Source organism: Parasteatoda tepidariorum, chromosome X2 (genome assembly GCF_043381705.1).
Source record: "Parasteatoda tepidariorum isolate YZ-2023 chromosome X2, CAS_Ptep_4.0, whole genome shotgun sequence".
In the NCBI taxonomy this organism is placed as follows: domain Eukaryota; kingdom Metazoa; phylum Arthropoda; class Arachnida; order Araneae; family Theridiidae; genus Parasteatoda; species Parasteatoda tepidariorum.
The window spans coordinates 56,643,917-56,661,330 of record NC_092215.1 but is presented as its reverse complement, the minus strand read 5'-3'; the positions used below and the strand labels follow the sequence as shown (position 1 = coordinate 56,661,330).

Below are 17,414 nucleotides of genomic sequence, written 5' to 3'. Positions count from 1 at the left end.
TTTCGGTGTATTTGCTATTTGTTTATATTTATTTTTAATCAATAATGTATTCTCCCATGTTAGCAACAACCTTTCAATGCTGGTTCAAAAATGAATCGAAATGGATCGAAGAAAATGAATTGGTTTTTAAGACTAACGAATATTTAAGGCTCTGAAGCGACATTACTTTCCAGTCCCCCTAATATAATATTATATATACATAAAGTGGTTTTCCTTTTAAGGTGGATGAAGATATAAACTCACAGTTATAGAATTTTTTACATTTCTAGATAATAATAGTTGGCAACTTTTCCGCTTTACCAAATAATTAAAAATACTTCCACTTTTTTGGTCCAATTTACTGCTCATCAACTGATTTATTCTATTTTTGATTCTCTTATGGTTATTAATTCGGGATAATAAAAGTTCGATACTATTTTCTATTTCAGCTTTATTGTACGCCACCATTTTTGGTCATGTCACTACTATAATTCAGCAAATGACGTCAGCAACTGCCCGCTATCATGAAATGCTAAATAATGTACGAGAGTTTATGAAATTGCATGAAGTTCCCAAAGCACTTAGTGAACGAGTTATGGACTATGTTGTATCAACATGGGCCATGACAAAAGGAATTGATACGAGTAAGGTACGTTTAACTCCAGCCTGCACAAAATATTCTTCTTCTTTTATCTAGGACATGCAAGTTGTCCTAACTTATACTCTTGGTTTTCAAAAATGATTTTTTAAAAAAAAAACTCTTAAGGTAAGGAAACAAGGCATAATTTTTTACTTCCAAGAGCTTCTGAGTATGCTTCAAATTTTTTCCAAGGGATTCACTGTAAGTTCCTTTTACCGTTTTTTAGGTTAAGTTCCTATAGTCTGTCTATGGAAAGAACTTCCCTCATGATCAGTAAGAAGCAATGGCGAAAAAATTGAAAAAAATTGAAAAATTTTAAAAAAAATTGAAATGCTGCAGAAACAGTTTTTTCTTTTTTGCATTTTTCTCGTTATAAATTTTTAAAAATCGTAAGCCTAGTTTTGGACATCCTGTAGAGTTTACAGGTTGTCAAATAATGAGTAATATAAAATTTAAACAAAATCCAAAAGCTGCTAATGTTAAAAACTTTTAATAGCTCTTCACAACTTCGGATTTAGTTTCTTGACATCAATGGTATGATATGGCACATATGAGTAGAATGAATTCTGAACTTTCGATTCTTATAAAAACAAAGTAACTATCAGCTTTGAGCAGAATAATTGTTTGTAAACAGTTTTTTTTAAATATTATTTAACATAAATAAATTACGAGAGTTGAGACCAGGAAAATAGGGCAGTCAAGCGATTCCTACTTCAGTAGCACATGGGTATAGTTCGTTCACCAGGAGTTGGCACTTGGCTCCACCTCCTCGAGCGCAGAGTTCATTTCAGCGCGGGAGTAAGAAGAGAAACATCTCCGCTCTTGAAATTGGGATAACCCTTTATGTGCGCCAAACACAAGCAGTGACTTCTTTTTCAGTTACTTACTTCGCTTTATCATCTGCTATTATACCTTTCGTTAAATATATTTTAAATTTAAAAACTGTTTTCCCAGCAAAATGCCTCAAAAAGGACAAACTATTCACTCAAAAGAGAAAAATATCATAAAAAATGGCGCGAAATATCATCAAATTTATTAAATATTTAATGTTAAAAAAATGCAGGTAAAGTTTTCGAAATAAATATTCTTGTGAAACGATCGCCAAATAGCAACCTTGTTCAGGATTGCTCGTAACCTTCTCCCGAAAATAGCGAAATAGTATCGTCGCATATCAAGTAATGAAGGTGGAGCTAAGTGCCCACTGCTGGTGAATGAGCTATACCTATATGCATTTATAATCGCTGCATTTCAGCGCTGCATACAACAAAAATAAAACTGTTCATGCTCAAAAAGATTCCATTATGTCGAGCATTCACTTTTGATGTTTTAATTGAATCTCTCCCTCATTTCAAAAGCTATGACTGTTTCTTTTATATGTTACAATAATTGTCGACCTATACTATATTATGGTAATAAAGTAGTTAATAAGATGCTCAGCATCATTTTTTACATAAATACTAACGCTATTTTATTTTTTTTAATAGGGTAATTGGCGGAAAGAGGAAAAGATAAAATTTTCTTAAAGTATAATGAAATAAAATTAAAAACAGCCAGACCAAATGATATAAATTTAATTCGAAATGTTTAAAGAAATATATAATTTATGTATTAAACAAACTGAGATGAAAAAGTATTAATGAAGGTCTTTAATGTGGGTATGATGAGCTCTCACATAAATAATGATCTAAATACTTTGAGGATTCTAGGAACCAATAAATAATACAAGTTTGATATTCGATCCATTTTTCTCTCTGCTGCTTTGTTTTGGAATTCTCCCACTTTCTTATGGGTCCAAATATTAAGAATACGATATACTACGGTAGAAGCCTTTCATGGCAAATTCTTTTTCACCACCATTGCTCTTTTGAAATTTAGTGAAAAGTGAGTTCGGGTAAACTTTGAAGAAAACGATGTCGTTTCAATCACGGAAAAAATATTTTAAAAATGCAAATAAATTGTTAGAGGCCATTGCGTAATCCTTCCATAATTTGTTTACTTTTTGATATTTTGAAAACTTCTTTTTTAGCATTTGGAACTTCATGGCTCACTCTAGGCTAACCTCAACTCACTTTTTCTATATCTTAAATTTTAAATTAGTTTCGCAGGTGAAATCGAATTTGCGATGAAAAGCTCTTAACCAGCTATGCCAAAGATTTTTTGCCAGACCAACAAGTTGAGAATGGCGTGACTAGACGAATTTTCTTTTTAATACTTGTTTAACCCATGGATGATATTATTGATTTAGGAAAATTTGAAAATGAATTTTGATAGGTTACATATCAAGCACGCGATTTCAATGTTTTTCCCTATTATCATAAAAGATCTTTCAAAATCTTCTATTAAGGATCTTTCTTGAAATCACCGATGTCTCTTGTTCGTTTGTTCATTTAACTACTTTATTTTTATCTTCTCTCATGCGATCATACGAATGAGATTCTCCAATATCTTTTTGGTCCAGTTTTATAATTGTTTGCAAACTCGTCAAATAATGCCACATTGCCAATGTAATGAGAGAAATTGGACATTTACTTAAAAACAATTAAACTGCTCAAAACAATAAAAGGATGTTGAGGTCGTGAGTTGATATTGCACCTGGAGAATTATTTGAATGATTGATGCATTATCGACAGACGTAGTAGGCTATATGAGATAAAAATGGCATTTGTTCGGCAAAAAAAAAAAAAAAAAAAAAAAAAAAAAAAAAAAAAAAAAAAACCTTTTATTAAGCATTTGGGTATAGAAGAACCGGCTAACAACTCTCCAAGCTTCTGATTCGGTTAAATGACTTCGTTGAGACATCGCACTCATCGAAACAACGCGCTTACTGAATGTCGGTCGTTCTTTTCCGCTTTGTCTTATATAAGTTGAAAGACAAACCAGATTCGCGGCTGCTGAAGCGTCATTTTCGACGTCAAACTCAAAATTTGCATAATGCGAAGTTAGAAAATAGGGAAAATTTTAATTTCTTATTCCACTTTATGAAGAAAAAAATTTGCTTATACCATTATATTATACAAGACTTACAATATCCTTTAATTGTTTGGAGCAGTGTATATACTTTTCATATTTTTATTAGAACACAATTTAAATAACTATTCGAAAACAATAATATAATGAAAAATTATAAAATAATACATTTATAAAAGAAGAGGAAATTGTGATTGCACTCACTGGTTATCCATTGGTCATTTTTTTTTTTTTTTTTTTTTTTTGGATAGACTTTCATAAACACTTCATCATTTCAATTTATGGGTTGAAAGAACTGCATCAATTTATGCTTATCCAGTTGTCATTCAATGAGCTGGATTCAATTTCAATTCCAGCCAACAAGCGTTTCTCAAGAAGTCACAAAATTCTTCTCCTTTTTCAACTTTTATATTTATATTAAAATCGTCGCTAATTATAAATAAATTATGCATTAAAAGAACATAAAAATACTTCATATTACGTAAAAGCATTAAAGATGCCCGTTGGGGGAAAATAAAAACTTAGTTGGGAAGCTAAACAACTAACTGTTTTGCTTAACGGGAACTAATTGTTTTTATTGCCAACAGAAAAAAATACTTAATCTTGTAAAAAAAATGTATATATATGTTAAGTCCAGCCATTTTGCACTTTGGCCATACCTCTCGGCCAAAGTGAGAGGGAATTGAAACGATCAGTGAATATTCTACTTTGGCCGGCCATTTCGCGAAGTGGCAGCGATGTTCCGGCCAAAACGCGATGTGCTCATTCAAGAATGCCCGGTAGGCGGCGCATCTGCAATTCCGGCGGGAATGTGCCACGTGGCGACATTTGTGCTTCTATAAATATAAATCTTCTAATTATAATTATTCTCTAAAGTATAAATCTTCTAATTTAAAAATATAAGAAATAGACAAGTTTTTAAATTAAAATTTTAAAAATTAAATTTTTTACTTTGTCTCAAATTGCCACATCCCACCGCAGTTAGTGCGGGTACCGCCGCTAGTAATTTTTAAAGAATGAAGTTATGGTTATACAGAGCCAATAATACGTGCCAAATATATTTTTTCTGCCAACTTTGGCTGATCCTCCCATGCCACTTCGCGATCTGGCCGGCCAATTCCCAAAATCAAGAAAGGATCGGACATTGGTCAGCCATCCTATGCCACTTCGCGATCTCGCCGGCCAATTCGCGAAGTGGCCGAATTCGGGCTTTGGCCGTAACATATATAATATAATTCACAGTAGATTCACTGGCATTACNAAGGCACGCCAGTGTAATATATATATTGGCAATGTTAAAAATTTATGAAAAATCTTGTAGGCATATATAAAGTTTGAGGTCTGCATTATAAATCGTTTAGAATATTTGACAAATGCACATAATTGCACACACAAATTTTCCAAAGATTTCTGGAAAAAGAATTAGCAATTTTTTAGAGCGAAAAAATAAGAAAATTTTAGTTAATAAAAAAAGAGTTTGAAATTAGCCGTTAAGAGAATATAAATTTGAGGCAGGAAAAAATTTGCTGTTTAGTACATTTTTATTGTGCTATTCTAACATTTTCAACGAATGAATAAAATTTTGTTCAAAAATAAAATTATTGTTCGAATTTCGAATTTTCTACTTATTTTTTTCTCATTAAGTTGCTTCTACAGGATGTCTTGCAATGACTAACTTTAATATGCATTTCTAAAATTCTTGTTAAAAATTTTAAAAAATATTAGTGATTAATTGAATTTTTATAACGTTTGACTTTGTCTCCTCTCTTAAAATTTACTGTTCGATCCCTTCATTCTTGAGAAATATTCCCAAGAATGATTATTGCGAATATCTTAGTAAAAGCTACCTAACGGAACGTAAAACAGTCGAAAGTAGAACATCACTTCCGTATTCCTTACATTATTTAAATATTTTATCGTATATATATTAATAACGTATATATATTAATATATTAATATACGTACTACGTATATATAATAATAATGAGTTTAAATATTTTATCTTTATATATTATTAGAAAAATTGCCAAAAAGTGGACACTTGAGGGATCACAAATTTCTATTTTATTGACGAAAATCTAAAAAATGTATCAAAATCTGTCGAATTATTAGTGGAGAAGACAAATTTATTACATCAAAATCAATTTCATTGTCTGGCGAAACTTGGAAGAGTTTTTAAATATTTTCTTTCCAACCCTCTCTCGACAATTTAACGGGTTGAGATTTTAAGCCCCGCCTTCCTTAATAGTATTTCGTTAGATTTCAACTTCTTTATTTATTTAAATATTATTTTGTGAGGCGTATGCACTTTTTATTTCATTTTTGACAAATATTTAAAAAATATATGCATTGTGTATAGCGACAAACTTCAAGGGCGCATTATAAGAATTATGAATTGCATAGAAATGTCATCTATCTATACAAGGGGTGCTTTACTATTATTAAGTTATTTTTCGGGTTCCTATGAACAGATCCTTTTTTTTTCTAAAATATCTTAATTTTATGTTTTCTGATAATTATTTTCGTAAATTGCATTTAAATAGACTCAGAAATAGTTGTGTCATCGTAATTTAATAATTTGGAAAGACAAATCATTAAATTACGATAAAACAGATATTTTTGATCCTATTTGAATGCAATTTCTGTCAATAATTATCAGTATACATAAAATTAACGCAAAATTAAGATATTTTTGATAAATAAAAGTACCGGTTTAAAGGCACGCCAGTGTAATCCATTTTAGGGATGTGCCCCTAGCTACGCAGTAGAATTGTAGGATAGGAAAGGAAATTTCATTGGATAGGAAATTCCTCTCTTATGCAATAAATAATCTTGAAAATTTGCCATACCTCTCCTACAAATTTACGGGATACTCTGCATACTGAGAGCGATTTATTATTAACAGCGTGTAATTATTTAAAATTGATTTGAGAATGATTTGTATTTCAGGTTTTGAGCTATTGTCCAAAAGACATGACAGCTGACATCTGCGTACACCTGAATCGAAAAGTATTTAACGAGCATCCAGCTTTTCGTTTAGCCAGTGATGGATGTTTAAGAGCTTTAGCTATGTATTTTACAATGGAACATTCAGCTCCTGGAGATTTATTATATCATACAGGAGAAAGTATTGATACACTATGTTTCGTAGTCACAGGATCATTAGAAGTTATTCAAGATGATGAAGTAGTAGCAATATTAGGTATAGTAAAACATACCGTCATTTTTATTCAGCTAGAAATAGGTGTTTAACTTTTTCACTGCCGATTCCGCGCCAGCACGAGACAAAATTCAGCTTAGCAGTTAGTGTCGACAAAACAGATCAATTGATAGCAAAATGTATATTATCATTCAACTATTTTTACAAAAAGTAGGAAATTTTCACCCGTCAATAACATATTGTTTATTAAAACAAACTAATTGTGAATTCTAAAAGCTAAAATAAAAAAAAATTAGCTTAGATTTCATATTTATCGATTGCCACTTTCAATGATAGATTTAGCATAACCACCTGTACTCAGCTGCAGAGAACGTGTTAAAAAACTGAACACAGCTCAAAATGCGTGTTTAGGAAAATGGACACAGTTCAAACTGCGTGTTTAAAAAAGGACACAACTCAAAATGCATGTTTTAGAAAACGGTCACAGCTCAAAACTCAAAATTTCGAGCTGTATCCATTTTTTTAAAGGCACTATGTCTATTTTCTCAAACACGCACTTTGAGCTGTGTCTAGACTAAAATGTTCACTGACGATATGTTAAAAAATAAATGGAAAAAATTGACAGTTTTTTAAATGAATTCATTTGTGCCTAGCTTTCTCTTAAAGTGATGATTTATGTTTTCAAAAAAGTAAAGAATAATAAAAAGATATTCAAATTTTAGAAAAGTAAATTTGTGAAATTTTTACAAAATCCTTGTCAGCATATTATAAATCACTTCCAGTGCTAACTTATGCAAGCCGCTACACTCCCCTCTTCTTTTCGCTTTAACTTTGAATTTTACTGTAGTAATCGAGTGATAAGAATTTGAGGATTGAATTTCTACTAAAAGATGGAACTTTGCTACGAAATTAAAAATTAACAAGCATTTTTTAACATCCAATGCCAGAAAATAAGCAATAAGATTATAACTAGTATCAGTTACTTGTAATCATGATTCAATTTTGATTACAACTGTAATCATGATTACATAATCGATTACAGTAATCAATTACTAGGAATCGTGATTACAACTTTCAAAAAATTTTGATTACAGCTGCAATCATGATTACAATATTGATTACAGTAACCAATTACTTGTAATCTTGATTAAAGCTGTAATCAAAATTTTGATTACAACTGTAATCATGATTCCAAGTAATTGCGATTACAAGTAATCACAACAAAAACGATTACGGGTAATTATGATTACAAGTAATCTAAATATATGGTTACATATAATCATGATTACATGTAATTTGATTATATGTAATTATGATTACATGTAATCTAAATACACGATTACAAGACTATTGTATTCTTACAAATGATTATATTTTACAGTAGATATTATAATGTATTTTATAATGATACATTTTGCACGTATTTACACGTATTTGTATACGTACAAATGAATGTACAGATGATTTTATCTAGTGCATATGTACAGACATTTTAGTTTCACACACATGTATATACACTTATATTGTAAGTATAAAATGTATATACGTATGTATATAGCTAATAATTACGTGTGTATGTGCAAACAATGTAGACATGTACATTTATACACAATGAATATATGCATTTTATGCAAATATTTGTGTATGTAAAATGTATATCTATGTTCATGTACGCATGTATATACAAGTACTTGTTGTTAGTACAAACATACATACATTGTCTGTACAATGTATATCCCATGCATGCATGTGCAATTTATTTATGAACAGTATAATATATGTATGCATGTACAATATAGGTATTCATGTAGTACGTACAATATATGTAGTATGTACAATATATGTATGTATACATGTACATGATATGCATATCCAATGTATGGATGTACATATACACAATATGTTCGTGCTCAATGTATCCAAATATGCATAATACATTTGTGTACGATTATACGTACAATGGGCGTATTTATATTTTACATATATTCATACATATATTCGACATGCATAACGTATGTACATACACACATTTGAGATGTATATACATATAGTGTACAGATGTATATTTATATAAAGTACATATGATGAAGTGAACATATAATGTTCATATAATGTACATATACAGTACATATGTGAGTAAATATATTGGACATAATTCTTTCGTACAAATTTTACATGTGCACATGCATGCTATCCCAATCTATGCATATGGTGCAATGTATATATATGTCCAATGAATGTATACACACATGTACAATGCACGTATGTTCCATGTATGCATATCTATATGTACTATATATGCATGTAGAATGCATGAATGTATGTACATGCATTGTACATACGTACATACGTACATGTAAGTTAACTTATAATGATTCAAGCAAGTTAAATGACAAAATCAAACGATATTTAAATTTAGTTTTCTGCTTTAATTGTTCTATATCATTTTAAAATTCTTTGAATAAAAAATTATTTTCAGGTTTTTTTATGAAATGTTTGACAATACTGATTTTTTTTTTATAACATAATGCATGGTTCATAGAAAGTTTTTAAAAGGCAAAAAAAAAACGGTAAATTTTATGTGTGGAAATAATATTTAGAAATTTAAAATAGAATTATCGTTTGCTTTCTAAAAATATGAGGTCGAGTTTTATATGCCTTAGAATAAATTTTAAAACAAACTTTAATAACTTTACTTATATAAATTATTTTGGTGTATGCACAATGTATGTGTATATTGCAATTACATATATTTAAATGTAAGCATGTATTTATACATTACTTGCAATTTTGTACATGTATTTGTTGTATGTACATACGCACATTGAGCATGTAACTATTTTTTTGTACATCCATACATTACATGCGCATATGTATTAACAAAGTATGTAGTTATGCAAGTACATACGTACGTGTACATAAGTACATACTTTGCGTGTACATATATCGATGTACATATAAATGTACATGTACATGCATACATGTAGGCATTTTATTTACACAGCTATGTGCATATATTGTACCTTTAAACAACATTCTTACATATTGTACGTAAATACGTACAATTTTATATATATACGTACATTGTATATACGCGATATTATCGTAAATTTATAAAATGTATGTAGTTAAGTTCATAAAAGCATGCAAACGTATGAACATTACTTTCATTTATGTTCATACATATATTGTCCATGTATACAAAGATACAAAACATTGCATTTTCGTGCAAACTAACATACATGCGTACATGTATCATGAATGCATAATTATATGTACTAAGCATATACGTACTACATTAAGTACATTACAACATAATTATGTATATTGCACGTACAAACAACGTTTGTGCATACATTGTAGGAATCACAAATTGTACGTTCATGCGTGCGTACATTCTATGTACATAAAAATATGTAAACTCATACATACTTACATAATGAATTTGCATATAGTACACAATCGTAAGAACTTGTAATCGTATAGTTTTATTACAAGTAATCACAATTACATGTAATCAAATTACATGTAATCATGATTACATGTAATCATATGTTTTGATAACTTGCAATCATAATTACCCTTAATCGTTTTTGTTGTGATTACTTGTAATCGCAATTGTTTGGAATCATGATTACAGCTGTAATCAAAATTTTTTTAAAGTTGTAATCGCGATTACAAGTAATTGATTACTGCAATCGACTATGTAATCATGATTACAGCTGTAATCAAACTTCGTAATCATGATTGCAAGTAATTGATTACTGTAATTGAAAAATGTATTCGATTACAGTTTCGCTCTACTCTGATGTAATCAAAAATTTTGATTACTTTTAATCGTGATTACAAGTAATTGATTACATAGCTGTAATTATCTGTAATCAATTACAGTTGTAATCGATTACTGTAATCGATGACCAACTCTGGTAGTAAGGTATTCAATATCAACATATGATCACTGCGCAAGTGCGGGGAAAAAATTAAAAAGAATATTTCATAATTTTGACTGAATTGTATTTAGCAACTAATGAAGAAAATCTGCCTGGAGTATCGAAAAAATATAAAAAGTTTCAATCAATTTTTCAAGTAGTTTTTGTATTTCTTAAAGGAAATGTCAAACTGATCAGTCGTTTCCCACAAAGTTAATTTCGTATTATTGCAAACTCTACTACCAGACAGCAAGAATAAAATAAAACTTGTGTAAAGCCCCTGATCATTTTGAGCTTTCTTTTAATAAGTACAAAAACAACTTCGAAAAATGATTGAAACTTCATAAATTTTTAAGATATTCAAATCATATATTTTTCATTAGTTTTCAAATTCGATTCAATACAAAATTATAGAAAATGCTTTTTTTATATTTTTTCAGCGCTGCGCAGTATTAAAAAGCTACTTTAAATATTCGTATCTTACGCAGTTTTTAACAATTTTTTAAAAATTTTTAAACATTGTTGTTGTAATTAATTTTAAATTGCTCCCCAAATTTCGTTTAATTTTATTGAATATTTTTAAAGTTATAGCAAAAGACGTAAGACAAAAAAACTAGTATTTTGTAAAACAGTCCATAACTCCAAAACTTTTTTAGGCTAGGCTTACGAAATTTCATACAATTATTGAAAATAACAACCAAACTAATTGATCCAAGTTTACAATCTTCTTACTTGATTTTCTAACATAGAGTGTAAAAAAAACTTGTTTTCTTTAGTAATTTATTGTCGGTTCCTCGAGCCTCTGAAAGCTTCCAATTTTATTGCTAAATTTTAAAAATTGCTTAAACTGAACAACTCTAAAGTTACAAAATAATTCTCTTAGTAACTCTTGAGAAATTTTTTAAAAAAATTATTAAAAATTGAAAGTGTCTCTTCCTTTTTTGTTGGGTAGTGTATTATTTAGTATTTTTATTTTAATTTATTTTCAAGTTTGTGTAATTTCCATTTTTACCAAAATAAATGTTAATGCATATCGTATATTTTATATTTATAAAACTGCTCTTTTCGTCCAGATAGATTTGATATAGGTAGTTTAATAATACAGAGTGTTTTGAAATCACCTCTTTTAATGCATCTTTATTTTATTTTATAACCGTCGTTGAACAGCCGACCCAATTTCATGGGTTTACGACTACTTACGTTCAACTCCGTAGCCTTGTAATTTTGAACCAATCCAGAAGACAAGGAAACTCCTGGATCAGTACCCTCAGAGGTATTGATTTGTTGTGGGAACATGGAGGACTTTGAGACTCGACAGATTTAACGTGCATCAGTCACCATTTACTACATGGGGAGTCTTCGGCCGGCGAGGATCGAACCCACGACCTCTTGGATATGGGCCCAGCGCCCTACCGACCAGGCTATCCCGGCCTTAAAAATGTGTCAATGCATCTTTATTGAAGAAATAAAATATACACATTAGCTGTCGCAAATTAGTTTTATGCGACCATGAAACCAAAACGCAGCAGAAATTTGCCGAATCGCAAGTGAGCAAAACGGGATTAAGAACAAAAAAGCCAATTTGATTGCCTGATAAAACTTCTTAATAACCGCTTTTTATCTTCCCCTAATTTCCTTCGGCAGTAAACAGTTTTAGTTAACTGCAATTCCGCCTTTCTCAATAATGATTTTTGAACGCGTATTTTATATTTTCATCGCTTAAATGTTATTTTACGGCCCCTAATTTGTATACATTTTTGACTTCATTCTTTCGAGACACGTCCGGAAAGCAAACACCGTTTTGGAAAAATTCGCCTTAATAGTGCTGCTTTTTTCTAAACAAAATTTATTTTTACATGTAAGAACATTTTACAAACTGTTTTTCTACATAATTACAAACATTGTTTAAACATTTAGAATCTGGAAGCCAATCTTCAAAGAAAGACTGCAAAGACTGTTGAACTGTTTGTGACCATCTCAAAACCATCTGACCATCTGCAAAGTTTGTGACCATCTCATGGAAAATAGTTGTTGGAGTTTGTGTCTATATTCACGAATTTTCTCATTCACTTTTACACCATCATTGACCATTGCTGCTCACTCCATATTTTATCATGAACATTGAGGGATCTAAAGTTGAATCTTTACCACTCATTATATTTTCTCTGTAAATTTTTTCAGGTTGACGATAAATTTCAGATAGCTTAATGTTCTGTGAGGAAAACTGTATTGTAGAACGCACTTCACAGTCGGCAGGATCGGCAATCGTCTTAAACGTTTTGAACACTTACTGACACGCAACACAATCCGACTGTTAATGGCGCCACTTGACAGATAATACGTGTGCGCATGGGCGAAACTGCGATTGTGGCAGAATAAAGCGGTATTTATTTTCCGGACATGCCTCAAGCATATTAAGGATCATAGAACACCGATGTCTAAACAGAGATTATTTATGATTTCAGGCAAAGGAGATGTATTTGGTGATGCGTTTTGGAAAGAACCAACAATTGGACAATCTTGTGCTAATGTTCGAGGTCTAACTTACTGTGATTTACATTCCATTAAGCGAGATAAATTACTTGAAGTGCTTAATTTTTATCATGCATTTGCCAACTCATTTGCAAGAAACCTACTTCTTACTTACAATCTGCGACATAGGGTAAGATTTATCATTTTATTTCTATGCATATATTGTTCACAATTTAATTCACGCCTTAACCCTCCTGAGACCCCAGTTCAGGACCGGTGAGATTATACACAGGCAAGGGTGATTTAAGCCTAATTTCATTTAAAAATTGATAAAAAAATAATATTGCAAAGAAATACGGTGAAATTTACAGTTTATTATTATTGACAGTACCCAAATAAACAGTAGTAAAATGTTCACAGCATTAATAATTTTTTTTTTTAAATTGCAAAACTTACCCAAAACATTCAGAATACTGTTTGCTAGTTGTTGGTGTAGACTTGTTTGTTAAATAAGAAACAAGTCTACACCCACCTAAACCAATAAGCATTCCAGCCTTTTCCTACTCCATCAAATGTAAACAAAAAACCCAGAAGACAGTAATTCATGCGCCCAATCCTCTCATAAGAATCAAACACACGCATTAATTACATATTTGACCGAATCAAAAAATAAATAAATGAAAACAAAAACTCGGAACCGGCAGCGCGTATTGAAGGTCAACCCTCAATATTCGAAGTCGTAGCAGACTAACCACCATAGTGTCAAATCTAAACTTTTTCAAAGTCTAGACATTTTTCTATAAGTCTGATATTTCTTTATTTTTTTTTTTTTTTTTTNTTTTTTTTTTTTTTTTTTTTTTTTTTTTTTTTTGAAAGAATTTTTTTTCCTTTAAGTCTGAGGCTTTTTCTGCGAGTCTGATATTTTTTTTCTTCAAATCTAAGGCTTTTTCTTCAAAGCTGAATTTTTTTCTTCAAGTCTAATATTTTTCCTTAAGTCTGAATTCCTTCTTTTCTTTTTCTCAAAAAAAAAAATTAATTCAAATTTGAAATTTTTTATTTAATAATAAAAGGATTTAAAATATTGAATGATTTAAGCTACAATTTTTGACATCTTCTGCTCTGTTTAATTTTTAGTTCCGTTTCAGCTGATCTTTCGCAAAGTATCGGATGTCAAACGGGAGAGAGAACTAGCAGAGAGACGAAAAAATGAGCCTTTACAAGAACTATCTCAAGATCATTTGGTGAGAAAAATTTTCTCAAAATTTCGTAGAAATGGCTCTCACGATAGGACCACCCCTGATGTCGAAAAAGGTCCAACGGTGAGTCCGAGACTTGCACAAGTAACTGAAAGCGGTGATATTAAGTGTCAGTCAACCAAGTGGACAGTCACTAAAGATCCAGGAGATGATAAAGAAAATACCGTTCAAAGGACAGGTAACCGTTCCTTTTCCAAATGGTCTCGCATATTGGCCAAAGAACCAACAATCGAAGAGGAAATTCCTCCACGAGGAGAAGAATTAGAAACATCTGCCGATTATCAAAAGTTGCTCGCTAATTTAGTAGATTTAAGAGTTGATTTAAAATTAGAAATGCAGAGACTTAATACTAAAATAAGTCGAGTAGATGAACAGATTGGACAATTGATTCGGTTAGTCAAACCCCGGCAGAATGAAAAAACACCCGTTTTAGTTTTGAGACAACCAGAAGCTCAAAGAAGAAAAGATTCACTGACAAGAAAAAAACCCAAAGAGTTTGTAAAAATGGAGGATACAATTGAATATGAAAAGAGCAAACAGCAATAATATACAATAATATAGAATCGTATATTTAGTTAGTTTGTTTTTAACTACAATTTCATCAATCAGTCTTCCTTTTCTTCTTATAATAGAATGTATTGCATAGAATATTTGCAGAAAGGTGGTTAAAATGGTTTTAAATAAGCGAGCTTTACTCTTCTGATTGCAAAGAAAATTTCATTTTTTAAAATTATTTATGAAAATAAGCTTTTTAAATAGTGTTACTGAAGCAGTTTTCCTATCCGCCCTCACAACAATACAAATCCGTGAAAAAATTTTAATTGAAAAAAATATTTAAAAGAACCGGTTTAATTACTCGGTCTCGGTATACTATATATATATATATATATATATATATGTATACAAATGAGACAAAAATGATAAAAAGAAATGATAATGCTAAGAGAAAAACGAAGAAAATTAAGAAAATTAGTAAGTTTTATTTACTACGCATCTCAGCTGCAAGTATATAGAACTCATAAAATAAGCTTGAAATATCAAAGAGTAATGAAAAAAGAAGAAGAAAAAGATTATTGAAAGAAAATATTTTTTAAAAATAACATTAAAAAGCCGGAAAACTAAAATATGAAAAGATATAATCTCGAGTGATGAACAAGATGAAGAAATTACTTCTTTTCATACTTTTGTTTTTCAGCTTTTTATTATTATTTTTTTTATTTTTTTTTATCTAAATATATTTTATTTTAGTAATTTTTTTTTCTCTTCGCATTAATCTCCATATTTTCTCTATGATATTAACAAGCAACTTGATGAACTATGATGTTTATTTCAGTTCACAATGATGTAAACAAGACATTTAATTACTGATGAATTTTTTCATAGAACTCTACAAAAATATAACGATTCCCTCATTTTTTTTGTTTAATATTCATTGGATTATTTATCCATTCTTTAAAACGAGAACAAGTATTAAAGTTATTCTGTGTTTAATGTGCCCAAGCTAATAGCTTTTCTCAAATTACCAGATTTTAAGTTTGTGTGTTTAACGTTGGAATTTAAGTTTCATGTCTTTCGAAGTTACTATGGTATAAGCATGTCGTAAGCGGTTTAAATGGTCGCAATCTGGAAAACATGGTCCCGATAGTTTGGTTAGGAAAGCGGTCTAAAGTATTATCCCCTTAATGTTACGTTTTGAGTCTCGAGAACTTTTTAAGCGAATTGAAAACATTTTTACACACAATTATAAACTTCATTCATCCAAAAATAATTCCATGCAAAAAATAACTTCTTATAAATATTTATTATTTTTAATATTTTATTTAATATTAGTTGAAAAAAATTTAAAATGTTAGGTATATAATTTTTTACACCATTTTAAAGAATGTAATTTTGCATGGCAAAATACAAATTTTGAACGAAATCGGCCGAATAGTTCTTCATTTTTTCCCTTACAATTCAATGCTATAAATTCACTGATTCCCAATATAATGTAAATAATAGAATCTTTGAACAAAAAAATATATAAATAAAAATAAATAAACAAAAGCAAAAATATATGAAATGGAATGATAGAAGCTTCCTATTTCAATAATAAGCACCAAATCGTCAAAAATCAAAATGAAACCCTGAAATATAAGAAATTGAGTAATTGAAGCTTCAAATTGCAATAATGAACTCCAAATCCTCAAAAATCAAAATTAAACCGTGAAATATAAGAAATGAAATGACTGAAGCTTCCAATTGTAATATTAAACACCAAATCATCAAACAGCAACTAACTATCCCTCTTATCGAAATAGCAGAAGGCACCAAACTAACGAACACAGGGAAAACAACATCAACGCTGAACTAGCAGACACTGATGGTCGATTCTTTTCCCTTTTGCGACCACCTTTGTCGATGTGCGAAGCAGTTGTCTATGTTAAATTATCGAGGACAACAGAGTAAATCCGATTTAAACTTAGCTTTGCAGTGAAGGTACATGGTTGGAGGCATTTCCAATTTATTTCTAATTTATATAATTATTAGGAGGCAACATCCTCTGTATCATCACTTTATTTACGAATTTAAGCTTGTTTTTTTTTATATAAAGAATTTTATTAATCATACATATAGTTAAATGGAAATTAATTTGCGTTACCTTTTCGAATCTATAAAAAATAGAGTATTTCCATAATGTTTATTCCACATGACGGTAAATTAAGTTGGCAGTTTGTACGCAGAAATAAGCGAAACACATGCCATTTATAACTAATGTGAATTCTGTTTAATCACTCTAATAAAATGCACAGAACATAACTTAGACACACCCTAAAACACAACAAAAATGGCGTTCAGCAAGTCACGACATCGCATTTTTTTTCTTCTGTTACATAAACTATTCACTAACTATTTGAAATTTGTTTATATAAGTATCACGCGACTTTTAAAATGAAAATTTTGGAAGTTTTTTCCTTATTTAAACTGATACAAAATTTCTTAGTAAATTTATAAATTTTTTAACCTTTATA

General features: G+C 30.0%; 1 protein-coding gene across 1 annotated transcript in view; it reads left to right on the top strand.

Annotated features, from left to right (window-relative positions):
- LOC107453378 (potassium voltage-gated channel protein eag) overlaps positions 1–15,234 on the top strand; it is a 54,674-nt gene extending 39,440 nt beyond the window's left edge. Inside the window, exons 7-10 of the mRNA XM_016070198.3 lie at positions 429–628; positions 6,536–6,788; positions 13,141–13,337; positions 14,293–15,234. Coding sequence (XP_015925684.1) covers positions 429–628; positions 6,536–6,788; positions 13,141–13,337; positions 14,293–14,949 — 1,307 coding nt within the window. The 3' untranslated portion in view covers positions 14,950–15,234. The remainder of the gene's footprint in view (positions 1–428; positions 629–6,535; positions 6,789–13,140; positions 13,338–14,292) is intronic.
- Positions 15,235–17,414: the final 2,180 nt, after the last annotated feature.